Raw genomic sequence first — 27,955 nt, 5'->3', positions numbered from 1 at the left:
ATAAATAAGCAACAAGGTTATATTGTATGGCACAGGGAATATAGCCAATATTTTGTAGTAACTATAAATGGAATATAATCTATAAAAATTTTGAATCACTATGTTGTATACCTGAAACTAATATCATAAATCAGTTATACCTCAATTAAAAAAATTACTCAAGGTTACATAGCTATTAAGTGGTAGTACTGACATGTTACAAGTTCATAGACATCAGCCTTAACTACTGTATCATATTGTCTCTAGAATGAATTTTTCTACCACAAAAATTTTTAGGGTACCTACAGCATTAGCACATGCAGGAAGGGTCAACCTGACTATATTTGTCTTAGACCCCAGGGTACTTGGTTCAACGGCTTTTACTAGGAAAGAAAGATAATATCACTCATTTCCATAAGAGATTTTTATCAGCCCTGTAAAAACGTTGAGTATAGAATAATTACGAAATCTTTTTCCTTAAAAATTGTAAAACTATTATCCTCTTAATTTGCTTTTAAAATTTCAGTTGCCTTTTGTTTTTTCTAATGCATTGTCTCCTTTTGAAGTACCACAGCCACTCATCAAAAAATTCTCATGGTTTTAGTCAGCTTAGTTTGCATTTAAGTATATTTTACTACCTCTATTAATATTGGGTTAGAGATAGTTGCCCTTTGATCTTTTTACTGAAACTGTTCTTATAACAATGGACCAGGTACTCTAATTTAGCCATTTATGAGGTACACTGACTCCCTTTCTGTTGTTGAAATGCCAGCGACTGAGGAACGGGGTTTGTCTTCTGTCTGCAACTTTTCTGTTAGTGTCTAAACTGACAACGCTTATCTCTGCCTCTTCTTGACGTCATGCTTCTTTCCCCTGATCTCTGTTGCCTCCTTTCTGTTTTTTGTTTTTTTTTTTCATATTTCCTGATATTAACACATAGACCCTGAGCATTTGAAGACTTCACTAATAAGAATATATATCAGTCAGCTTAGCCTGCCGTAACAAAATACTGTAGACTGGATAACTTAAACTATAGAAATTAATTTTCTCATAGTTCTGGAAGCTGGAAGTCCAAAATCAGGTTGCCAGCATGATCAGTTCTGGTGTGGATGCTCTTCCTGGATTGAAAGATGGCTGCCTTCTCACTGTGTCCTCACATGGCAGGGAGAGAGGGAAAGGGAGAGGGAAAAGGGGGAAGAAGAGGGAAAAGGAGTGTGCCTGAGCTCACAAGCTCTTTGGTGTTTCTTCTTATAAGGACATTAATCTTATCGTGTTGGGGCCCCACCCTTATGATTTCATTTAACCTGAATTACCTCTATATAGACCCTATCTCCATATACCATCAGACTGGGGGTTAGAGTTACAGCATATGAAGTTTGCGGGGTGGGGGTCACAATTCAGTCCATAGGCAAATTCTTTCCTTCTGGTCAGAAGACTAGCCATTCCGTGTGTCTGGTATAATTTTTGAATCTTCACTCTTTCCCCACTAAAGCATTCTCTTCCCAACCAAATTTTCCAATTAGGAGCTATTCTAGTTACTTGAGGGTGGGCAGAAAGGCTTGTCTTACGATAACTGAGGTTTTGTTCTATTTACTGCTAATTAATCATATATTAATTATAGTCATGCTCTTCACAGTATTCTCAGTTTCATTTACAAGTGAAATACTCAAATTCTCCTTATAATATAAAAATGTATTATGTTTTCTCTCTAGGAACCATCTCTTTTTGCTGTTGCCAAATTGTTAGAAACTGGTCTAGTTAACATGCACCGAATAGAAATTCTATGGAGACCTCTAACTGGCCATCTACTTGAGGTAACCTCTTTTTCTTAATTATTATATTTACTTTTTGTTTAGGATAAAGACATACACAGTGAATTAATAATTGTGGATAACCATAAGAAAAATCAGCATTAACATTTTTTTCCTTGTACTTCTGTCTGTATATTTTATCAGGGACTAAAGTTTTATAGTAATCGTTTTGGTGAAGGAATAGGTTGACTTTTTTGGCTGAAAATGGGTGATATATTAATGAAATCTCTGAAGTCTCCTTCAGCTGATAGCTTGGGACCCCTTTCTTTTATTATATAATCTTTTGATCCCCTCACCTTCAGCTAGTTCTGAAACTTAAAGGCAATTAACACTGAGACTTCGTGCTAAACACTGCTCCTTTACAGCCTTTCCTGTGATTATGAGGTAGCTCTTCTACAAAGGAAAAAAAATCTATTTGGTATCACTAATTATAGATAGTGCCAGGGAATTTTATTTAGATTTCTATTCTCTTGTATTCAGACTGGGGTGAATCTGAAGAATTAGCTGCTTCTTAATAACAGCTGCTTCTATGGAATACATGTTTATGTGCAGTTTAGGTTTAGGTTGCTGTGATTGTTTCACATTATTTTAGTAATCTGAGAAAGGTATTATTCTTAATAGGAAAAAAATGTGCTTGTCTTTTCTTTCTTTTTTTCTCTCCATTTTATTGGGATTACTTTTATGAGCTATTAAAGAATATATGCAGATTTCTTCATTATGGTATTCTCATCAAATGGCAAAAAAGTTTTTTCAAATTTTAGCTCAGTGTTTGATTATGAAGATAGACCTGATTAGGAACCTGAGTATCTGCTGCTTTTGTTTATTCTGATGACATCATTTACCTTTATGAAATCCTTTCTTTTCTGTGACTTGTTTAGTTTCATTTTTTATCTTCTGTCTCTCTATTGCTTCCTCTTGCCTCTTATTCAGAAGGTAAGCTTTTGGATATTTTCGTATATTCTTCAACCTTTATTGATGCACATTTGATATAATTTTTTAAATATTGATGCACATTTGATATAATTTTTTTAAATTAAAAAAATTTTTTTAAATATAAAAGAATAGAAAATGTGATGTTTTAATTTTTCTTTTCTCAAACTGATGTGTGATGCATAGCTTAAGTATACAAATTAAATGTTAATTTTTTTTCCACACGTGTACCCTTAGGTGTGCCAGCATCCAAACTCTCGAATGAGAGAATGGGGAGCAGAAGCTTTAACTTCACTTATTAAAGCAGGATTAACATTTAACCATGATCCTCCACTTTCACAAAACCAGGTAAAAAAAAAAAACTTATCTCTTTTTTAAAAGTACTTAATGTAAGATCATCCTCTCCCATGTGTAACTTTTCTTAATTTATCAAATAGATGATAGTCTAAAAGTGGGTCTTATTGCTTAATATTCTATTTTATTTGTAGGCCATGGATCTCTTACAGAAGGTTGATATGTCTAGATTTTTAGGATTATCTGTATTAAAAATTTTTCTTGTTAATAACACTGAACTAAGTTAATAAATTACCTAGAATTGGTCTCCCGGTCTAGAAGTTTCCCTCTTCATGAAGTGCCAAGGCTTCATTTTGGGGCCATACTTTATTAGCCTCTTTTCCTTTGGTCCTTACCTGTCTCTATTTTTATTTTTCCCACTCATTACCCTTACATTGGGAGAAACAAGTGGCAGAAGAGGAAAGCACAATAAAATAGATATTTATTTTTAAATACTTTTAAAGGTTATTTTATACTTTCACAGTTTACTTTTGTCATGAATCCTTTGTCCTGACTCCCATAATCATTCACATATATCTTATACAGTTTCTAAAAAGTACACCAAAGTTTTATTATTTGAAGATTGAGTAGGAATGAGGCATTTAATAGCCATTCCCATTGCCCTATTATCTTACTGTATTGTATGTAGTTATAGTCTACGAATTTCCTCAACAAATAATATTGAGTGCATGCTATGCCAGGCAGTATTTTAGCTGCCTGGGAATAGAATGATGAACAGGACAGAGAAGATCATTTTTATAGAGCTTTCATTTTAGTGATTTCATATTTTTTTCCTACTACAATTTAAGTTTTTTTGTAACGAAAGCCCTGTTTGTGTATATATCCTCAGCATCCAGCTTAATACCTGGCACATGGTGAGAGCTTAATAAATGTTTGTTCAGTCAGTGAACCAAATGAATCCTTGGAGAGAAAAAAATTAAAAATGAAGCAAGTGCATTCAAATGCTGAAAAGAATAGAACAAAGTGCTTTTTTCACTTTGCAACAGTAAAAAAATTTTGTGGTTTTATGTCATCTTTGTCTACTGTACTTGTTCATTTTTAGGAGTACTGAGACTTTTAAATTTCAATACATGGGGTATGCATTAATAGAGTAAATGAAAGGTAATTTTAGAAATTGGGAATTGTTTTCTTCTCTCCAAATAGAGCTAGGTATATATAGATATATTTCCTTTAGTGAGATTCATTTATATATGGGTCTATAATTAATACCTTTTAACATAAGATCACTCCCTATTTATCCTGAAATGTAGCATCTTGAAGATTGATTTTTATTTTCTCTTATTAAAAAAAAAGACATAGATGCCAAAATAATCCTAATGATTACTGTTAGAGAAATCTTTTTCAATGTTTATTTTACTAAAAAAATTCTCTTTACCATTGCAGTCTGAGTGGAGGTGAATTTAAACTTGAAAGGCAATAGCAGAGCCTTTCCATGTTCTGGGACTTCTCTTTCTAATTAGCTTCTTGCGTCCTTTTCAGAGGCTGCAGTTGCTTTTACTGAACCCATTAAAGGAGATGTCCAGTGTTAACCATCCAGATATCCGACTCAAGCAATTAGAATGTGTGTTGCAGATTCTGCAGAGTCAGGGAGACAGTCTTGGGCCTGGATGGCCATTAGTGCTTGGAGTTATGGGAGCAATCAGAAATGATCAAGGGTAAGTGTTTAAAATTAACATCCAAAAAGTGATAGGGAAAGGGAATCCCTCCTAAAATCTTGGGATGATGGTTAATTTTTTATGTATGCCCTTCCTGCTTAAGTTTAAGATCTAGAATAGTTTTTCTTACCCTACCTTCAAGTGGCTATAGGGAATTCTTAGGGCTCACGTTTGTTTTGGAAGGATGGAAAAATTGCTGTTTCTTTGCCATTTATACATGAATACAAGGTTCTTAGTTAACAATAAGAAAAATGCATCAATCTAACAAACTTTGAAACACATCCAAAGGTTGAGTTTCCTTTTGGTAAACAATTTGGTAAGATGTAAATGAGCATTTAGTGTTTGACCGCTCTACATATACTATACTTGCTAGTTAGTCTGATTACATGGATAAATAGTTCCTGCTCTGAAAGTAGAAACCTGTGGAAAAGGAACAAGGCCTAGGGTCCTAGTAACAGAGTTGTTTGTTATGCTGCAAAAGAATAGGACTCCAGTGGGAGGGGTATATGCCTGTGGAGTGGGGCAGAGCCAAAACTATAAAGGACCTTATATGCCTTTATAAATTATTTGGACTTATCCTCAGTACATTTGGGAGGAATTTTAGGATTTTAAGCAGAGGAATGATGTGATTTGTTATGTGTTTGAGATACCTCATTATGTCAGTAGCATGGAGGGGTAAATGGGAAATCCTGCAGCACTCTCTAGAAATAGGACGAGACGGATTTGAGCTACTTAATAGATTGACTGTTGGGGTGAAGGCAGAAATAGCAAACAGAATCAGGGATGACTCCAAGATTTGTGACTTAGGCAGCTTAGTGGGTGGTGGTATTATTAACTAAATAGGGAATACAGAAGGAAGAGCACAATTGGAGGAAATGTATGGACTTGTTTAATTTAGTAGTAGTACCTTGCAGTGGCGAGATTTAGCAAACATTTGGATATATTTGTCTGTAATTCTGTGGCAGGACTCATCTTGTTTTGATGACTAGTTTAGGAGTTTTACATGATTGAAATGCTTGAGACTCCTGTGGAAAATTAATTTTTCTTATTTATTTGTAATAACAAATTTCCTTATATACTATAAAAGACGAGATGATTAAAGTGGAAAGATATCAGCCAAAGCCTAGATCATCCGAACAGTTATAAAATAGAGTGTGTTGTAAGGATGAAATTAATTAATACATGTAAAATACTTAGAAAGTACACGATATAGTAAATGCTCAATGTGTTAGCTATTTTAATGTTTTTATTATTTTTTTTCACCACCAGAATTTTTCTCCAAAACCATATACTTCTTATTGTCATCATTTGAAATACAAAATTACTCTTTACTTTTACAGACTAGATGTAGAATTTTAAATAAAATATCGTATAGATATAAAAGAATAAGGAACTCATTTTCATTCAGTGAGTGAATTGTGTGTATTCTGTGCTAGGCACCATGCTAGATATTGAGGGTACAGTGGTGAGAAAGTAGCTGTATCCAATTTCCCTTTTTCATTCAATGTCTATGTTTTGTTTGACTAGTTGATGCAAGATAGAAATAATATGGCATTAGTACATAGTTTCTTTTTTTTTAGTTTACTGCTCTTATTTCTTATTCCTGTGAGCTACTTTCTTTATTTTTATTTGTTAATTATTTTTAAGTAAGCATATCTTTTTTTACATTTATGTAAATGTTGAAGTACTCTATGATCTATGTTAGAGAAGATTTTCTTGTTCGACTTTTAAAATAAAATTTTACTTCAGATTATTGTAAGGTATGTATTTTTCCTTGCATTTCTGTTAAATACATGAGTATAAATTTCTTTTCTTCTGTATTTTCAGAGAATCCTTGATACGAACTGCATTCCAGTGTCTTCAGTTGGTTGTGACAGATTTTCTACCAACAATGCCTTGCACTTGCCTGCAGATAGTTGTAGATGTTGCAGGTAGCTTTGGACTTCATAACCAAGAACTTAATATTAGTTTAACTTCAATAGGTTTATTGGTAAGTATCATTGCCTTCCTTATATAATCTAGAAATCACTGTTTGCAATTGAGAGTGAATGCCAAGCTAATGCTATGCTTTTGACTCTATAGGAGTCATTTAAATGACTTTTAAGTACCAAACTAATACCTTGTATGAAGGGTTAAATAATATCATTTAAGAAATAATTATTTAAAAGCAGAGTATTTGGAATAATTTTGATATATTGAGCTGAAATTTGGCTTTTGTAAGGTTTGTTATGGGAGGATTTAGTAAACATAATAGTACATACAAGAGAAATATTCAGTTGACTCTGCTGTGAAGGGTAATTGATTTCTTTTTAAATTTAATTTTATTTATTTTTTTATACAGCAGGTTCTTATTATCTATTTTATACATATTAGTGTATATATGTCAATCCTAATCTCCCAATTCATCCCACCACCACCACTACCCCCTTTCCCCCCTTGGTGTCCACACATTTGTTCTCTACATCTGTGTCTCTATTTCTGCCTTGCAAACCGGTTCATCTGTACCCTTTTTCTAGATTCCACATATATGTGTTAATATACGATATTTGTTTTTCTCTTTCTGACTTACTTCACTCTGTATCACAGTCTCTAGGTCTATCCACGTCTGAACAAGTGACCCAATTTCGTTCCTTTTTATGGCTGAGTGATATTCCATTGTGTACATCTACCACGTCTTCTTTATCCATTCATCTGTCGATGGGCATTTAGGTTGCTTGCATGACCTGGCTATTGTAAATAGTGCTGCAATGAACATTGGGGTGCCTGTGTCTTTTTTTTTTTTTTTTTAAACATCTTTATTGAAGTATAATTGCTTTACAGTGGTGTGTTAGCTTCTGCTTTATAACAAAGTGAATCAGTTATACATATACATATGTTCCCATATCTCTTCCCTCTTGCATCTCCCTCCCTCCCACCCTCCCTATCCCACCCCTCTAGGTGGTCACAAAGCACCGAGCTGATCTCCCTGGCTGCTTCCCACTAGCTATCTATTTTACATTTGGTAGTGTATATATGTCCATGCCACTCTCTCACCCTGTCACATCTCACCCCTCCCCCTCCCCATATCCTCAAGTCCATTCTCTAGTAGGTCTGTGTCTTTATTCCCATCTTGCCACTAGGTTCTTCATGACCTTTTTTTTTTTTCCTTAGATTCCATATATATGTGTTAGCATACTGTATTTCTTTTTCTCTTTCTGACTTACTTCACTCTGTATGACAGACTCTAACTCCATCCACCTCATTACAAACACCTCCATTTCATTTCTTTTTATGGCTGAGTAATATTCCATCGTATATATGTGCCACATCTTCTTTATCCATTCATCCGATGATGGACACCTAGGTTGCTTCCATGTCCTGGCTATCGTAAACAGAGCTGCAATGAACATTTTGGTACATGACTCTTTTTGAATTATGGTTTCCTCAGGGTATATGCCCAGTAGTGGGATTGCTGGGTCGTATGGTAGTTCTATTTTTAGTTTTTTAAGGAACCTCCATACTGTTCTCCATAGTGGCTGTATCAATTTACATTCCCACCAACAGTGCAAGAGTGTTCCCTTTTCTCCACACCCTCTCCAGCATTTATTGTTTCTAGATTTTTTGATGATGGCCATTCTGACTGGTGTGAGATGATACCTCATTGTAGTTTTGATTTGCATTTCTCTAATGATTAATGATGTTGAGCCTTCTTTCATGTGTCTGTTGGCAATCTGTATATCTTCTTTGGAGAAATGTCTATTTAGGTCTTCTGCCCATTTTTGGATTGGGTTGTTTGTTTTTTTGTTATTGAGCTGCATGAGCTGCTTGTAAATCTTGGAGATTAACCCTTTGTCAGTTGCTTCATTTGCAAATATTTTCTCCCATTCTGAGGGTTGTCTTTTCGTCTTGTTTATGGTTTCCTTTGCTGTGCAAAAGCTTTTAAGTTTCATTAGGTCCCATTTGTTTATTTGTGTTTTTATTTCCATTTCTCTAGGAGCTGGGTCAAAAAGGATCTTGCTGTGATTTATGTCATAGAGTGTTCTGCCTATGTTTTCCTCTAAGAGTTTGATAGTGTCTGGCCTTACACTTAGGTCTTTAATCCATTTTGAGTTTATTTTTGTGTATGGTGTCAGGGAGTGTTCTAATTTCATACTTTTACATGTACCTGTCCAATTTTCCCAGCACCACTTATTGAAGAGGCTGTCTTTTCTCCACTGTATATGCTTGCCTCCTTTATCAAAGATAAGGTGACCATCTGTGCGTGGGCTTATCTCTGGGCTTTCTATCCTGTTCCATTGATCTATATTTCTGTTTTTGTGCCAGTACCAAACTGTCTTGATTACTGTAGCTTTGTAATATAGTCTGAAGTCAGGGAGCCTGATTCCTCCAGCTCCATTTTTCGTTCTCAAGATTGCTTTGGCTATTCGGGGTCTTTTGTGTTTCCATACAAATTGTGAAATTTTTTGTTCTAGTTCTGTGAAAAATGCCAGTGGTAGTTTGGTAGGGATTGCATTGAATCTGTAGATTGCTTTGGGTAGCAGAGTCATTTTCACAATGTTGATTCTTCCAATCCAAGAACATGGTATATCTCTCCATCTGTTTGTATCATCTTTAATTTCTTTCATCAGTGTCCTATAATTTTCTGCATACAGGTCTTTTGTCTCCCTAGGTAGGTTTATTCCTAGATATTTTATTCTTTTTGTTGCAATGGTAAACGGGAGTGTTTTCTTAATTTCACTTTCAGATTTTTCATCATTAGTATACAGGAATGCAAGAGATTTCTGTGCATTAATTTTGTATCCTGCTACTTTACCAAATTCATTGATTAGCTCTAGTAGTTTTCTGGTAACATCTTTAGGATTCTCTATGTATAGTATCATGTCATCTGCAAACAGTGACAGCTTTACTTCTTCTTTTCCGATTTGGATTCCTTTTATTTCTTTTTCTTCTCTGATTGCTGTGGCTAACACTTCCAAAACTATGTTGAATAATAGTGGTGAGAGTGGGCAACCTTGTCTTGTTCCTGATCTTAGTGGAAATGGTTTCAGTTTTTCACCATTGAGGACAATGTTGGCTGTGGGTTTGTCATATACGGCCTTTATCATGTTGAGGAAAGTTCCCTCTATGCCTACTTTCTGCAGGACTTTTATCATAAATGGGTGTTGAATTTTGTCGAAAGCTTTGTCTGCATCTATTGAGATGATCATATGGTTTTTCTCCTTCAATTTGTTAATATGATGTATCACGTTGATTGATTTGCGTATATTGAAGAATCCTTGCATTCCTGGAATAAACCCCACTTGATCATGGTGTATAATCCTTTTAATGTGCTGTTGGATTCTGTTTGCTAGTATTTTGTTGAGGATTTTTGCATCTATGTTTGTCAGTGATATTGGCCTGTAGTTTTCTTTCTTTGTGACATCGTTGTCTGGTTTTGGTATCAGGGTGATGGTGACCTCGTAGAATGAGTTGGGGAGTGTTCCTCCCTCTGCAATATTTTGGAAGAGTTTGAGAAGGATAGGTGTTAGCTCTTCTCTAAATGTTTGATAGAATTCGCCTGTGAAGCCATCTGGTCCTGGGCTTTTGTGTGTTGGAAGATTTTTAATCACAGTTTCAATTTCAGTGCTTGTGATTGGTCTGTTCATATTTTCTATTTCTTCCTGGTTCAGTCTTGGCAGGTTGTGCATTTCTAAGAATCTGTCCATTTCTTCCAGGTTGTCCATTTTATTGGCATAGAGTTGCTTGTAGTAATCTCTCATGATCGTTTGTATTTCTGCAGTGTCAGTGGTTACTTCTCCTTTTTCATTTCTAATTCTATTAACTTGAGTCTTCTCCCTTTTTCTCTTGATGAGTCTGGCTAATGGTTTATCAATTTTGTTTATCTTCTCAAAGAACCAGCTTTTAGTTTCATTGATTTTTGCTATTGTTTCCTTCATTTCTTTTTCATTTATTTCTGATCTGATCTTTATGATTTCTTTCCTTCTGCTAGCTTTGGGGTTTTTTTGTTCTTCTTTCTCTAATTGCTTAAGGTGCAAGGTTAGGTTGTTTATTCGAGATGTTTCCTGTTTCCTGATGTAGGCTTGTATTGCTATAAACTTCCCTCTTAGAACTGCTTTTGCTGCATCCCATAGGTTTTGGATCATCGTGTCTCCATTGTCATTTGTTTCTAGGTATTTTTTGATTTCCCCTTTGATTTCTTCAGTGATCACTTCGTTATTAAGTAGTGTATTGTGTAGCCTCCACGTGTTTGTATTTTTTACAGATCTTTTCCTGTAATTGATATCTAGTCTCATAGCGTTGTGGTCGGAAAAGATACTTGATACGGTTTCAATTTTTTTAAATTTACCAAGACTTGATTTGTGACCCTAGATATGATCTATCCTGGAGAATGTTCCATGAGCACTTGAGAAAAATGTGTATTCTGTTGTTTTTGGGTGGAATGTCCTATAAATATCAATTAAGTCCATCTTGTTTAATGTATCATTTAAAGCTTGGGTTTCCTTATTTATTTTCATTTTGGATGATCTGTCCATTGGTGAAAGTGGGGTGTTAAAGTCCCCTACTATGATTGTGTTACTGTCGATTTCCCCTTTTATGGCTGTTAGTATTTGCCTTATGTATTGAGGTGCTCCTATGTTGGGTGCATAAATATTTACAATTGTTATACCTTCCTCTTGGATTGATCCCTTGATCATTATATAGTGTCCTTCTTTGTCTCTTGTAATAGTCTTTATTTTAAAGTCTATTTTGTCTGATATGAGAGTTGCTACTCCAGCTTTCTTTTGATTTCCATTTGCATGGAATATCTTTTTCCATCCCCTCACTTTCAGTCCGTATGTGTCCCTAGGTCTGAAGGGGGTCTCTTGTCAACAGCATATATACGGGTCTTGTTTTTGTATCCATTCAGCGAGCCTGTGTCTTTTGGTTGGAGCATTTAATCCATTCACATTAAAGGTAATTATCGATATGTATGTTCCTATTACCATTTTCTTAATTGTTTTGGGTTGTTTTTGTAGGTTCTTTTCTTCTCTTGTGTTTCCCACTTAGAGAAGTTTCTGTAGCATTTGCTGCAGAGCTGGTTTGGTGGTGCTGAATTCTCTTAGCTTTTGCTTATCTGTAAAGGTTTTCATTTCTCCATCGAATCTGAATGAGATCCTTGCCGGGTAGAGTAATCTTGGTTGTAGGTGCTTACCTTTCATCACTTAAAATATATCATGCCACCCCCTTCTGTCTTGTAGAGTTTCCACTGAGAAATCAGCTGTTAACCTTATGGGAGTTCCCTTGTATGTTATTTGTCATTTTTCTCTTGTTGCTCTTAATAATTTTTCTTTGTCTTTAATTTTTGTCAGTTTGATTACTCTGTGTCTCGGCGTGTTTCTCCTTGGGTTTATCCTGCCTGGGACTCTCTGCACTTCCTGGATTTGGGCAGCTATTTCTTTTCCCATGTTAGGGAAGTTTTCAGCTATAATCTCTTCAAATATTTTCTTGGGTCCTTTCTCTCTCTCTTCTTCTTCTGGGACCCCTCTAATGCGAATGTTGGTGCATTTCATGTTGTCCCAGAGGTCTCTTAGGCTGTCTTCATTTCTTTTCATTCTGTTTTCTTTATTCTGTTCTGTGGCAGTGAATTCCACAATTCTGTCTTCCAGGTCACTTATCCGTTCTTCTGCCTCAGTTATTCTGCTATTGATTCCTTCCAGTATGTTTTTCATTTCAGTTATTGTATTGTTCATCTCTGTTTGTTCATTCTGTAATTCTTCTAGGTGTTTGTTCTTTAATTCTTCTAGGTCTTTGTTAAACATTTCTTGCATCTTCTCAGTCTTTGCCTCCATTCTTTTTCCGAGGTCCTGGATCATGTTCACTATCATTATTCTGAATTCTTTTTCTGGAAGGTTGCCTATCTCCACTTCATTTAGTTGTTTTTCTGGGGTTTTATCTTGTTCCTTCGTCTGGTACATAGTCCTCTGCCTTTTCATTTTGTGTATCTTTCTGTGAATGTGGTTTTTGTTCCACAGGCTGCAGAATTGTAGTTCTTCTTGCTTCTGCTGTCTCAAGGGTAACTGATTTTTAGTGTTATTTTGGTAGTAACATTTTTTTTTAATTGAAGTATAGTTGATTTACAATGTTGTGTTAATTTCTGCTGTACGGCAAAGTATTTCAGTTATACATATATATACATTATCTTTTATATTCCTTTCCATTATGGTTTATCATAGGATATTGAGTATAGTTCCCTGTGCTAGATACAGAAGGACCTTGTTGTTTATCAATTCTAAATAGTTTGTATCTGCTAACCCCAAATTCCTAATCCATCCATCCTTCACCCCTCTTCCCCTTGGCAACCACAAGTTTGTTCTTTATGTGTGTGAGTCTGTTTCTGTTTCATAGGTAGGTGCATTTGTATCGTATTTTATATTCCAAATATAAGTGATATCATATGGTATTTTTCTTTCTCTTTCTGACAGTAGTAACATTTTTATGTACTGCTTATTTAGGAAGTAAAGCTTCAATAAAGACTTTACCATTTACATAGTCCTGTAGTGTGTCAACACTGCTTAGTTAGGTGTTTAGGAGATAGCATATAATAGTGAGAGAGCCTAGACTGCGGAAACAGATATACATGTACTATTTTAATTCTGTCTGCATCTTGTTCATTGTTAAACTATTGACCTCTTGAGCCTCATTTCACTTATCTTGAGTATAGAAATAATAAAATCTATGTTAAGGTATTGTTAATATTACATTAAACATACAGAGAAATAAACAGTATACATTTATTTAAAGGCAATTATTTAGACTCTTTTAAATGCATATTATAATTCACAAGCTTTTAAAGTCAAACTTAATGTTCCTTACAACTAGATAAGTTAATATTTTACAATTAAAAATGTAATCATGGGGGAAAACATAGGCATGTTGAGTATTTAATGGCTCCCAAAGAGTGGTTGGTTAATTCAGTGTTGATTAAATTACTGCTAGATATCACCTCCTTTATTTTACATTTATGTTCATAGGTATTGTATTCTCTTCATTTTTACAATTGACGTAATTCTCATTAATTCACATACCTTACTGTGGTTGACAATGAACTCAATAAGACATGTTTGGAGATATTAATTACTCTTGTAGGAAATTACAAAATATTATTAAATGATAGTAAGGGATTGTTTAATAATTTTGTTAAGGGAATAATGGTATCATGGTTATGTTTTTTAAAGCCTTTTCTAGTAGAGACTATAAAATATAGGGATGAAGAAAATATGACAAAATGCTAACAATTGTTATATCTAGATGTGGTGGTTATATCAGTATATTGATATATTCTCCCTGTTTTTCTGTATGTTCTTAAAATTTTTCATATTAAACATTTTTTTTCTTTTTCATTGTCCTTCATTTCTTTTAATTTTTACTGTGAAGTAAAGATACACCCAGACACCTCAGTACCCATCACCAAGCCAGGAAATGGCACATCACCCTACTTAAGACCCTTCATATGCCCCTCTCAGATTGCACTGGTCTCCTCTGTCAAAGTCATTTGTATCCTGAAATTTCTGTTACTTGCTTCCCTGTTTTTCTTTATAGTTTTTATCACTTTATGCTTTTATACTTAAATAATATATTGTTTGCAGTTGCCTGTTTATGAAACAGAATAAGTAGAATCATACTTTAATCTTTTGTTGTTTCTTTGCTCAACATTTATTTTTGAGATTCATCCCTGGTGATTTAATCATGCAGTATTTCATTGTATGATTATACCACAATTTAATGATCCAGTCTACCTTTGGTGAACATTTGGATTATTTCTTGGTCTTCGCAATTATGAGCAATGCTGCCATAAAGATTCTTGCACTTGTGCAAGGAATTTTTTGAGGGCACATAGCCTACATTGGAATTGCTGGGTCTTTATGTATGTGCATGTTCAACTTTCTCGGTAGAACCAACTTGTTTTCTTTTTTTCTTTTTTTCTTTTATTTATTGAGGTATAGTTGATTTATAATATTATATTAGTTTCAGGTGTACAACATAGTGTTTCAAAATTTTATGATTATACTCCATTTAAAGTTATTATAAAATATTGGCTATATTCCCTGTGCTTTACAATATTTCCTTGTAGCTTGTTTATTTTATACATACTAGTTTATACCTCTTAATCTCCTATTCCTATATTGTCCCTTCCCACTTCCATCTCCCCTCTCATTTATTCTGTATGAGTCTCTTTCTCTTCTGTTGTATTCATTTGTTTGAATCATCTTAGATTCTGCATATAAATGATAACATACAGTATTTGTCTTTCTTTGTCTGACTTATTTCACTAAGCATAATACCTTCCAGGTTCATCCATGTTGTTGAAAAAGGCAAATTTTCATCCTTCTTTATGGCTGAGTAGTATTCCATCGTGTGTGTGTGCGTGTGTGTGTGTGTGCGTGTGTACATGTATGTATATAGAGAGAGATATAGACAGATATACATATATATGTAATATATACAATCTATTTATTTACCTATCTAGCTACCGCATCTTCTTTATCCATTCATCTGTTGATGGGCACTTAGGTACCTCTATATCTTGGCTATTGTAAATAGTGCTGCTATGAACATTGGGGTGCATGTGTCTTTTCAGATTAGTGTTTTCATTTTTTCCAAATATATATCCAGGAGTGGAATTTCTGGATCATATGGTAGTTCTATTTTTAGTTTTTTGAGGAACCTCCATACTGTTTTCCACATTGACTGCACCAATTTTTTCAAATTATTAATGTTAGCACAAGATTGCTCCCTCAAATTCTGAAATCAGATAGAGACACTTGACAGAAGAGGAGATATTTTCAGTAAATCCATTCTACTAGAAAAGGAGTTTCTGAAATAATTGTTTTTTTAATTCTGAAAAAGTATGTGTTGCATATCTATGTGTTTAAAATAAAATCTATGAATAAATTGATATTTTCTCCTTTGCTTTTTAGTGGAATATTTCAGATTATTTTTTCCAAAGAGGAGAAACTATTGAAAAAGAATTAAATAACGAAGAGGCAGCACAGCAAAAGCAGGCAGAAGAGAAAGGAGTGGTTTTAAATCGGCCATTCCACCCTGCACCACCGTTTGATTGCTTGTGGTTGTGTCTTTATGCAAAATTGGGTGAACTATGTGTGGACCCCCGTCCTGCTGTCAGGAAGAGTGCAGGGCAAACTCTGTTTTCGACAATTGGTGCACATGGAACTTTATTACAGCACTCAACGTGGCACACTGTTATTTGGAAGGTACTGTAAAATAGCTTGAGTTATCAGTTCTTAATTGAGATATGCTTATATACCTTTTCAATTAAACTTGTTCCTATTAATTTAAAATTGTTTTAATTTTTAGTTTTTTTATTGAAGTCTAGTTGATTTAAAATGTTGTGTTAGTCTCACTTTCACTGAACGTGATTCAGTTATACATATATATTCTTTTTCTTCCTATTAATTTTTTTTTTTAAACATCTTTATTGAAGTATAATTGCTTTACAATGGTGTGTTAGTTTCTGCTTTATAACAAAGTGAATCAGTTATACATATGTTCCCATATCTCTTCCCTCTTGCATCTCCCTCCCTCCCACCCTCCCTATCCCACCGCTCTAGGTGGTCACAAAGCACCGAGCTGATCTCCCTGTGCTATTAATTTTTAAAGAAGAGTTTCCGTCTGTGCATTTGGCAAAACAGAAAATGTTAGCTTTGTCGTATTTTTAATTGCACCTCACATAGATCAAATACTAAAAGCCTCATCTTTTTATCTCTTTATCTCCTTTGCACTTCCCTTTCTCCTCATTTTCCCCTGTGGTAATAAAACTAGTAGTTGCTAAACCACTACCTATAATTCAAATATAATATAGTCAAATGAAAATTTTATAAATAAAGAATTTCAACAATAGTGAAATTTACTTGCAGACTCACCAAACAAAAACCACCTCCAATTTGTAAATTCCATGTTTGTTCATTAAATATGCAGTTTCATTTTTTAATTTTTCAATTTTATCTTCTTTTTAAAATGTTCTTACAAAGTCAACAGCTTATTACTGAGCATCCCCTCTTTGCTAAAAGCTCTCTGTTTTTTGTTTAATCTGTTACATTTTAATAAAATTCTATTTATAATCCTTTCATTGCTTTTGTGAATTTTTGAAATCAGCAAGTTTGATGGTAGGCAAAATGGTAAACCTTCATTGTATTTAACAATGTTTTCAGTTTAATAAAAAGACCCCAGAATGTCTTCTTAAAAAATTAATAATGTATGTTCCCTAATAAAAATAATTAAAAGCCCTGCTCCCCACTCCTATGTCTTCTGGTTTTCTTTGTTTTTTTTTTTTTTTTTACTAGCTGCACCACACGGCATGAGGGATGTCAGGGATCAAACCCGGGCCCCCTGCATTGGGAGCGTAGTCTTAACCACTGGACCACCAGGGAAGTCCCCTCTTGTGTCTTCTGTTTCAACTCTATCCCCTGGCTTCTTAGTTCACAAACATGCTGAAGAGTCCTTTACTGTTTTAAAAAACAAACTGATATTTTCTCTGATTCCTGTTTTCTTTTCAGACAGCTTCATTGTTAATCTTGCTGCCTAAATCTCAATAATTTTTTTTCTTTCTCACTTCCTCTGCATTCCCTTACCCCCCTTGTAATTTGATATACAGATTATTCTACTTCAGAGTATCTTAAACATTAGCATGTAACAGAATCTCCGAGAGGACTTATTAAAGAACAAATTGCTTGAGCCACTGTCCCCAACCCCCTAGAGTTTCTGATTTCTTTCCCCTGGCGCGGGGACTGAGAATTTGCATGTCTGTGAAGCTCCCAGGTGATGCTGATGGTTCTGAGACCATATTTTTAGAACCACACAAATTGTTCATAGGCTCTACAGGTAGTCTTCTAATTGCCAAGTCTCTTGCCCTATGCTCAATCCTTATCCTACTCATTTTTTTGTAGCATTTAATACTGCTGATTATTTTTTCCTTGAAATTTCTCTTCCTTTGGCTTCTGTTCCACAGCATGCGTATGCTTCTCTGTTCAATTTTTATTTTATTTTTTTGGCTCCTATTACTTCCTCTGATTCTACATTTTAAATGTAAACATTCCCCAAATCCCAACCACTTCCTGCTTGATTTTTTTCAAGCACCTTCATCCAGTCCTGAAGTTTCAGCAGTAACCTCTGTCCAGATGTCACTCATATATTTGCCTGGATCCCTCTCCTTAGCTTCATTCCCTTCTTGTACATTACCCCCAGATGCTCCATTGGCGCCTCAGCTCAGTAAGTCTTAGACAATAGTCTATCCAATTTATTTTAATTTTTCATATTCCATGACCTTAAGGATAAACTTAATATAAGGACACCTCTGTTGGTCAGTTTCGTCTAATATATGGGGATTGATCAGAATGTCAGGTGTAATTCTTTGTAACAATGCCTAATTTTCTATGCTGTTGCTTGAGCTGTGTTATCAATACTTTTTATATGCATTGTTATAAATATTTAGGTTCTCTTTCATCTATTGGACCGAGTTCGAGAGTCTTCTACCACTGCAGACAAAGAAAAGATTGAGTCCGGAGGTGGCAATATTCTCATTCATCATTCAAGGGACACAGCAGAGAAGCAGTGGGCTGAGACATGGGTTTTAACATTGGCTGGAGTAGCAAGAATCTTCAACACTAGAAGATATTTACTGCAACCTTTAGGTAGATACACAATTTTTTTTTCTGAGTATACAAGTAAGTAATGTTAAAGGAAATTTGGAAAATACAGGAGATTCTTTAAAGTTCACATACAATGCTACTTTCCAAGAATAATCCATCGTAACTGCCAGTCTTTGTGTTATGTGTGGTGTGTGCATGAGCATGCACGTTTTCATTCATTTCACTGAAAAAATATGTAATGTGCAACTACTGCGGGTGAGTCTCTAGGGGATACAATGATGAGCCAAATGCTACCGTCCTTGCTATATCATGGGTATGAGGGAAGAACTATAATTACATAAATAAATACAAAATTGCTACAATGATCAGTGCTAAAAGGAGCTTATAATAGATTGTGTGCTTATAATAGATATTTGACCAGGCCAGTGCGGTATGTATAGGCTTCCCTGAGAAAGCAGTATTTTATCTGAGTAGTAGTTCATCAGGCAAGGGTAGCAGGAACTGGGAAGAGCCTTACAGGCAGAGAGAATGTGTAAAAGAGATGGGAGAAGATTGAGGAGGTGGGGATGGTGAGGACGCCGGCATGTTTGAAGGTCTGGGATGAAGAGAAGACGGAAAAGTGTAATTCCACATGAGGTTGTAGAGGTAGAGAGAGGCCAGAGCATGGAACACTTTGTAGGTTATGTTCAAAAGTTAAGACTTCATTCTAAGAGCACTGAAAACCACTGGAAGGTTTTAATCCATGATGTGATGTGATCAGATATGCAGTTCAGAAATATCACTTCAGATGGTATGTGTGGAATGGAATGTCCACAAAGAAGAATGGTAGGATACTGTTAGACTGGTGAGGAAACTGTTGGTGGTGTAGATCAATGCCTCTCAACCAGGGCCAATTTTGCCCAACCTACTCCCTCCCCCCACAGGATATTTGAGAATGTCTGGAGACAGTTTTGGTTGTCACAACTGGGGAAGGACATGCACTACTGGCTTGTGGGGGGAGTAGCAGCCAGGGATGCTGCTACACATCTTACAGTGCACAGGACAGCCCCTACAGCAAAGGATTATCCCACCCAAGATGTCAGTAGTATTGAGATTGAGAAACTCTGGTGTAGATTATAATACCTTCCTTCAATGCTGGTGGTAGGGATGGGAGTGGTTGAGAAAAGTGAACAGAAGTACTTTTGTACATAATTATGAACAAGTTGTACATATTATTTTTTTAATTTATTATTTTATGGTTGGCTTTTTTCCCCCCTCATTATGTTAAAGCATAAGCATATTTACTCTTTTCATAGGCATTTTTGTGTGGTGTTCATCATGGGCACTTTAGGGCTCTCTCTATTTTATATATACACATACATATATATAATGTACATACATATACATTTTAAATCTTAGTTTTTTGTTTTCATGTAAAATTTACATATAATGAAATGCGCCAATCTTAACTGTATGTTTGCTGAGTTTTGACAAATAAGCATCATTTTTAATACCTCTGTGATAGTTACTTTATCTTAAAAGCTAAGAACTAATAGATAGATTTAGATTTTTAAAAATGAAGACATGATGCAGTTCATGTAGCTTTGATGATTTTTTATAATTTGAACACTAGGAAATGGTTTTTATTATTTTAGAATAAGATTATGGTGTCAGGGTGATGCTCGTAGAATGGTTCAGAAGTGTTCCTTCCTCTGCAGTTTTTTTTTGAGTAGTTTGAGAAGGATAGGTGTTAACTCTTCTCTAAATGTTTGGTAGAATTCACCTGTGAAGCCATCTGGTCCTGGACTTTTGTTCGTTGGAGTTTTAAAATTACTGATTCAATTTCATTACCAATAATTGTTCATATTTTCTGTTTCTTCCTGGTTCAGTCTTGGGAGATTCAAAGAATTTGTCCATTTCTTCTAGGTTGTCCATTTTATTGGTGTATAGTTGTTCGTAGAAGTCTCTTATGATTCTTTGTATTTCTGTGGTATCAGTTGTGACTTCTCCTTTTTCATTTCTGATTTTATTGATTTGGGCCCTCTCCCTTTTTTTCTTGATAAGTCTGGCTGAAGGTTTGTCAATTTGGTTTATCTTTTCAAAGAAGCAGATTTTAGTTTCATTGATCTTTTCTATTGTTTTTTTAGTCTCTATTTCATTTATTTCTGCTCTGATCTTTATGATTTCTTTCCTTCTACTAACTTTGGGTTTTGTTCTTTTTTCTCTAGTTCCTTTAGGTGTAAAGTTAGGTTGTTCATTTGAGATTTTTCTTATTTCCTGAAGTAAGCTCGTATTGCTATAAACTTTCCTATTAGAACTGCTTTTGCTGGCGTCCCAAAGGTTTTGGATCATTGTATTTTCATCTTCATTTGTCTCTAGGTATTTTTTGATTTCCTCTTTGATTTCTTCAGTGATCCATTGGCTGTTTAGCAGCATACTGTTTAGCCTCCACATGTTTGTGGTTTTTTGCAGTTTTTTTCTTGTAGTTGAAAATTTTGCCATTTGCAGCAACATGGGTAGACTTGCAGGGCATTATGCTAAGTGAAGTAAGTCAGACAGAGAAAGACAAATACTGTATGATATCACTTCTATGTAGAATCTAAAAAATACAACAAACTAGTGAATATAACAAAAAAGAAGCAGACTCACAGATACAGAGAACAAACTAGTGGTTACCAGTGGGGACAGGGGGAAAGTGGGGTAATATAGGGGTGGGGGACTGGGAGCTGCAAACTATTGGGTATAAGATAGGCTACAAGGATATATTTTACAACGCTGGAATATAGCCAGTATTTTGTAATAATTGTAAATAGAGTGTAACCTTTAAAAATTGTATAAAAAATTTAAAAAATATTTTAAAATAATGCAGTTAATATTTTTAACATAACCATGTGCAATATATAATTATACCTAGTCTTTTAGAAAGAAGACTTCTTCCTAGACATAGAATATATTAATGAAAGAATTGCAGGGTTTTTTCCTTCCTATGGCATGGAATATTCTAAATCTGAGACTTGGTCACCATTCTGGTGGGGAAATATAATGTTTCATCTGACTTTTGGACTGGAATGGCAACAAGCAGAGGTATTTTGTTTTGTCGTTTTGATAGTTTTTAGACAAAAATTTTTAAAACTCCTTGAACAGTTTACGGAAAAATCTGTTTTTTATTGTATGTAAATTATACTTAAATTTTTTTAAGAAAAAGAGTATGGAGAGGAAGAGGCATATAACTGGGCAAGTGTTATCATTTATCCCATAAAGGCAGATCAGTACTTACTGTTTTATACCAGACTTAGTTCCAGCTTTCCAATTAACTGAATGCTTCCTCAGTCACGTGGGTTTATCCCTTCTTGAAAAAACATCTAGTCTTTGATAGCTTTTGTGAAGTGAAATTCTTTAAACCTCAGTTATCTCTATTTCATAGCCTACTTATGTTATCCTTTGCAGAATGTCAGTTCCTCTGATTTTTGCATTATTTAAATACAAATAGGTGGGTAATAATCCATGCTACTAACAAAGCCATTGGGCTAGATGTCTGTAGGAACAAGATCATTTTTTGCTGGGCTTTATAGGAACAAACCACACCTGGCCATAGAGAGTTTCATTATAAACGTGCTTAGTTGGTCACAGGAGTAGAGCAAGAGATTGAATTGATTAGTGGAAACAACAGCTACCATTTAGCCCGTGCTCTGCTGATGGTAGATCAGTCGACTCGGTTTTACATGGGAGAAATAAATTTAGACTCATTGTAAAATGACAGTCTAATCTTTATGGTGCATTTTCTCCTGGCAACTCACTGATAGGGGGAAAAATGTTTAAGAAAATTCTGCAACTGTAAAATTATTTAAATATGAAAACCAAAGTGTAAAGTTAAGATTTTTATGGAGTATGATTTACAGTTTATTTTAAACATTTAGACAGATAAAAAAACGTGTATCATACTGTTATAACTTTTCCAATATGCTTAAGAATGGGAACATCTTACTTAATCATTAATAAAGGTAGATGGATAGACTGAAGATGTTACTGAAAAGTTTTTGTTTTCACCCTCTTAAGTTTTTATTCTGTTCTCCTTAGGCAAAAGTACTAGAATAGAAACATGTATACATACATTTACAGAGTTTTATTTTTAAGACCAAAACCTTGTTTGATATACTCATTATCCTCTTCTTGATGCTGTTTGTTCCTGTAGCTGACAAAAATTTTTTACTGGATTTTTGGGTTGTAATGATTTTAATTCACATTGTTAGTACCTTAGTGTATTTTTTCTAGTTCTATAGGAATTTAAGCAGAAAAATAAAGCAAATAAACTTTAAAGTGTCTAATAGTAAGAGAAAGTTTGATCACTTTTATGGTGATAAATTTTTTTTTCCTCTTCCTAATATAGGAGATTTTTCAAGAGCATGGGATGTTCTTCTTGACCATATACAATCAGCAGCACTCAGCAAAAACAATGAAGTATCTCTGGCTGCGCTGAAAAGCTTCCAGGAAATTTTACAGATTGTGACCCCTGTCAGAGACTCAGATAAGCCTGAGACACCACCTGCAGTTCATGTCCCTGTGCCTGTCCTTTTAGGGTCCATATCAGGCCCTGGCCTGAACAGGCCATTTGTAAGAACAGATTCCATTGGAGAAAGACTTGGAAGATATAGCAGCTCTGAGCCACCCATAGTTACTGATGAGCTTGAAGATTTGAATCTCTGGTGGGCTGCATGGAATACCTGGTATAGAGTTGGATCTGAGAGCACTAAGCCTCCTATTACTTTTGATAAACTAACTTTCATTCCCAGCCAGCCTTTTCTTACAGCTTTAATTCAGATATTTCCAGCTCTTTACCAACACATAAAAACTGGTTTCAACATGGATGATTTGCAAAAGTTGGGAGTCATACTACACAGTGCCGTTTCAGTCCCAATAAGTTCAGATGCATCCCCTTTCATTCTTCCATCTTATACTGAAGCAGTTTTGACAAGTTTACAGGAAGCTGTACTTACAGCTCTAGATGTTCTCCAAAAGGTAATAGAATTTTAGTGGCTGTCTAAGCAATACTGCATATGGTTCTCTGGAACTTTTTTTACTTTGCTATATATTTTTTGGGATAAATTCTGGATCATCAAGATTGTTGTGTATGTATACTTTGGGATGAATTCAAGATTGTAAAGATCCAGTTATTTTTAAAACTTTTATTTTTCTAATATATTTTAAAAGGTATTTCAGGTTTATTTTGAGAGTCTTTAAGAAACTGCCTGCATTCTCTTGCTTCTATTCACCAGCTTTTTTGGTTTGTTCATGCAACTCTTCACAAGAGGATATACTTTTGGAATGACAACTTTAGTAAAGTATTTCTATAATTAGAAAATTAATAAGCCATGGGATTATATTTTGGTTTTTTTCATCTGTACTTAAATTTAGCTCTGGAATTGTTGGAAGCCTATATTTTTTAAAAAAGAAGTAAGAATAAATTTATAAAGTATTTTTCTCACAGAAATTTTAAAAAGATATATTTTAACCTATGTGTATTTTGTTACTGCAAAATATATATGTATATATATATTAAAATAGACCTAAAATTATTGAGCAGATTCCAGTTAGCAAGCAAGACCAGATCAAAATCAAATAATTTTTTAAACTGTCAAGGTAATTATTAGCACAATTCACAACAACCAAAATGCTAAACAAAAAAAATGCCACCTTAAGAGCCAGCAATCCCAACAAAGTAGCTATGACATTCTAACAAAATTAGAATGGAAGTATTAGATTCTGATTACACATGTGTTTACACATGTGTTATCAGTAGCCATTTGTGTACTGAAGATTATGTTTTCTAATTAAATGATTGCCTTATATCCAACTGGATTGAAGAAAACTTTCACAGTAAGAATGGTGGTTTCTACTACACCATAATACGCCTTGAATGACTCTGGAGGAAGTCTAGCTGAGCAGTAATTCCTTGATCTCTTTACCCCTAGTTACACTGTGCAGAGAAACAAATTGTGTAGAAACTTAAAATCTAAGAGAATCTGGCATTTTGAAAACTTTATTGTAGGGATATCAGTTTTCCATAATTGAAATCAAAAGAACTGCTTTTATTTTCAGTGGGGGAAGAAAAGTAGCCTGTCAATAACTTTTTTCTCCCTGACTGTGAACATAAGTTGCTTATAGACTGCCTTAGAGGGAATGGAAAAGTTAATATATTAGAGAAAGAGAGCATAGGCCTTGTGAGATACCCATAATCTAGAACTTTCAGATGTTTAATTCAAGCTTTTATATATGTGTAGAGGATAGTAAACAAAAAGGAAACAACAAACCCCCAAAACTTTTTTCCAGGGAAAAAAGTATATAATTTTATTTAGGAAAAAAACTGCTGCTTTTGCAATAAGAAAACAAATAGAATCATTCATCCCAACTACTAGGAATTTGTTCTAAGCTTTGAACTTTTAATGGCTTTGAAAGCAATATATACCTTCAGTTGGAAACAGGAAGTTTTATTGTTGGAAACTTAGGAAGTTTTATTTATATAAATTGATATCATTTTGCATTACTAATTTTCACCCTAGCCATTGTTTATTACTTATGTGATTATCTAAATGATGTTTCATAATACTTGAATGTGATTCAAATATATGGGGTCTTTAATATTTCCTAACAGAAAACATATTTCATTATTAGTAAAGAGTGTTTTTATTTTTTCTTTCTTTTTTTTTTTCCAAGTAAGGGTGTTTTTATATTTCCCCCCACAGGTGTCAGAAAATTTTTTCACAAGCAAAATTTACTTGCTTTGGGACTTTATTAATAAACTAATAAGCTATTCTGCAAAACATTTTATTGATTAAAAGCTGTTTTCCTTCCTAAAGGAAAAACTCATTTCTAATTTCATGTTTACCTTTACATTGTTTAGGGTTTCAGGGTCATAGTCTTTTCCTTGGTTTTCAAATCACTAGTTCACAACCAAAATGATTTAGTCATGTAGGGTAACTTTTTTTTTTGGCCAAGATATTTTGGCATAGCATACATGGGGGACCTGAGAATTTGATTATCTGCTTTCCCTAAGTTCTGAGATCAGGAGACTGCATCTATCTTATTTATTGCTACACGGATTGAATTATTTTAAATGACTTAATAAGAGAAAACTTGAACCATGGCAGAGGTTAGATGTCCAGTTTCTTTTCTTTTTTTCACATACACAGTTTTCAAGGACTAATAGGAACTGTTGTCCAGATTGCTTATTGATTCTTAACTTTTGGACTAAAATCTGTTACCAGATTTATATATAGGCTTTTCTGATAAACTTCAGAATACTGAAGAAAGCCAATAATAACTTTTTCTTAGATGAAGTTTGTTGTAAAAAAAAAAAAAAAAGAGTTGGTTCCATATTATGCATTTTAAGATACCAGAATTCAACTGTAACACTATTAGTTTTTTTTTTTTTTTTTTTAATAAAGGACCACTGAAAATCAAAACATATAGTCCAGGTCATTATTTGTTGCTAAGGTATTCTCAGAAAAATTTTGATACTTAGTTTTCTAAGGTCTCCACACAGACTTTTCCCTCCCTCCCTCCCTCCCTCCCTTCCCTCCTTTGTCACTGAAAATAAAAGAATTCATTTAGGGTAATTATATCTTTTCCACAGTAATTACTACTTGTTTACTTGTAAGAGTTAAGACTCAGCAAGGGGTTAATAAAGAAGACGGTGAAACTATTAGAAGTAGTTAGTAGAGAGAATTTTTTTAGGCTGTATACCTTGCAAGTTCATGATTCACTGTTTCTGAGAAAAGTAACCAAGTAGGGAAAGATGGTATTAGATATCTTTGTTCTACTTTCACATTGTAATTATAGGATAACCTAACGTACTAATGGGCAGCACTTTGCTTATCTACTTTGTACCTCAAGATAATTTTATCTAAAACACCAGTTAAAGCTAAATGGCTACCTCTTCTCTGAAGGAAAATAAAACTAGTCTTTTATCTGACAGGTTAAAAAAGCCATGATTGCATGAAAATATAAATGTTGTGCACATCTTTTTAAAGAAATTCCTTAAAATTTTGAAATGCTTTGAATTTTGATTTTGTATTTTGAGGGTACCTCAAGTGTAGAATGATCATGCTTTTTGTTTCATAAAGCACAAATATATTTTAGATACTCCATAACATATCATTAAATATTTTTCCCACAGAAAAAAACGAACACTAAAACAGGAGAATATGAAAGGATGGGAGGAGAAAACACATTTGTTGCTAGATAACATAAAAACATAAGATTTATTTTTAAGTGCTTTCAATGTATTTAAAGTAATTAAAATCTGCAGTGTCAGAATATATATTCTTTGTTTTATGAAATTATTTGTAGCATTAAGTTTAATTTCTATTAAATTTTAAAAATTTTCTTGTTTTAAATCAAGTCTATATATTTAGATACATTAGACACTAAATATACTCTGCCCTGTTAAAAATTAATATACTGTATACATTTCTTTTAGAAACAAATTTGTATTCATAACTTATTTCCCCGACTGTAATGAACATGATTATTTGTTAAAGTCTGTGGACCAGGCATGATGCAGGAATCAGCTGTCATTTCAATAAATTAATGCCATCACTTAAGTAGAAGTCAATATCATCTTAGTCAGTGAAGCATTGTAAATGGTCTGATGGGTATATTACTGAACAAATGATCAGATTGTGGAACCTCAGAACTGCCTGGCATTTCTCTTTAAGTGCTTGCCCTTTGTTTAGTCTGCTAAGTAATAAGCCACACTTTTAATTAAAAAACGTTTTTTAGCTGATTAATATATTTAGCCTACACTTTATTCAATAATAGTTTAAAATAGCTTAAATGTCCTTCAGGGCTTATAAAAAATTGTATAATACTTAACATAAAATAGGACAGTCTTTCGATTCTTTGGTTAAACAAAAGCATATACAGTAAAGAACTTAATGGAGTTCAGATTATGCATTCTACTATTCATATATTGTTTTTATAGGCCATCTGTATAGGACCGGAAAACATGCAGATAATGTATCCAGCTATATTTGACCAGTTATTGGCATTTGTAGAATTTTCCTGTAAACCTCCACAGTATGGACAGCTAGAAACAAAACACATTGCAAATGCAAAATATAATCAGGTAATTTGCTATAAATTATATTTACTCTGTAAGATTTCATGGCTTATAAATATAGTCAGTTCCACTTAAGATGGACTTCGATTATCCCAGAAAATTTTCATTCACAAATAAACTTTCATATGTATGTTAACAGTTTAAGCTGAAAAGAAACACTATTTGGAAGACCTTTTCTGTGTTCCTTTTGTTTGTTTGTTTGTTTGTTTATACTTTCTTTTCCCAAGTGGTTCTCCAGAAAGTTTGGCCTTTCATGTTACTTTTTCTTCGAAGTTCCTTTCTTTGTGTCCTCACCCCACTATAAAATGGCTTCTAAATCCCTAAGCCTAATCTTATCTAAAAGATATCTGCAATACAAAATGAAGAAATCTGTGTGTACTAAATAAGAAGTCTACCACTGGTGTGAAATTTAGTTGGATTTTACATAAAAGATTTTTATAGCCATAGTTGGCAAATTTTAACTTTGTTTTGGCTTAGGGGAAAAGTAAATTTCTGAATGCATGC

At 34.0% G+C, this 27,955-nt stretch overlaps 1 protein-coding gene across 3 annotated transcripts in view; it reads left to right on the top strand.

The window, feature by feature from the left end:
* MON2 (MON2 homolog, regulator of endosome-to-Golgi trafficking) overlaps positions 1-27,955 on the top strand; it is a 123,326-nt gene that overhangs the window by 64,863 nt on the left and 30,508 nt on the right. For all 3 annotated transcript variants that reach the window (XM_061205749.1, XM_061205748.1, XM_061205750.1), the window contains 8 exons: positions 1,692-1,793; positions 2,958-3,068; positions 4,554-4,729; positions 6,557-6,719; positions 15,667-15,960; positions 18,198-18,396; positions 22,721-23,349; positions 27,314-27,457. In XM_061205749.1, coding sequence (XP_061061732.1) covers positions 1,692-1,793; positions 2,958-3,068; positions 4,554-4,729; positions 6,557-6,719; positions 15,667-15,960; positions 18,198-18,396; positions 22,721-23,349; positions 27,314-27,457 — 1,818 coding nt within the window. The remainder of the gene's footprint in view (positions 1-1,691; positions 1,794-2,957; positions 3,069-4,553; positions 4,730-6,556; positions 6,720-15,666; positions 15,961-18,197; positions 18,397-22,720; positions 23,350-27,313; positions 27,458-27,955) is intronic.

Source organism: Eubalaena glacialis, chromosome 11 (genome assembly GCF_028564815.1).
Source record: "Eubalaena glacialis isolate mEubGla1 chromosome 11, mEubGla1.1.hap2.+ XY, whole genome shotgun sequence".
Lineage (NCBI taxonomy): Eukaryota > Metazoa > Chordata > Mammalia > Artiodactyla > Balaenidae > Eubalaena > Eubalaena glacialis.
The sequence above is the reverse complement of the archived record's forward strand: the minus strand, read 5'-3'. Positions and strand labels throughout refer to the sequence as shown.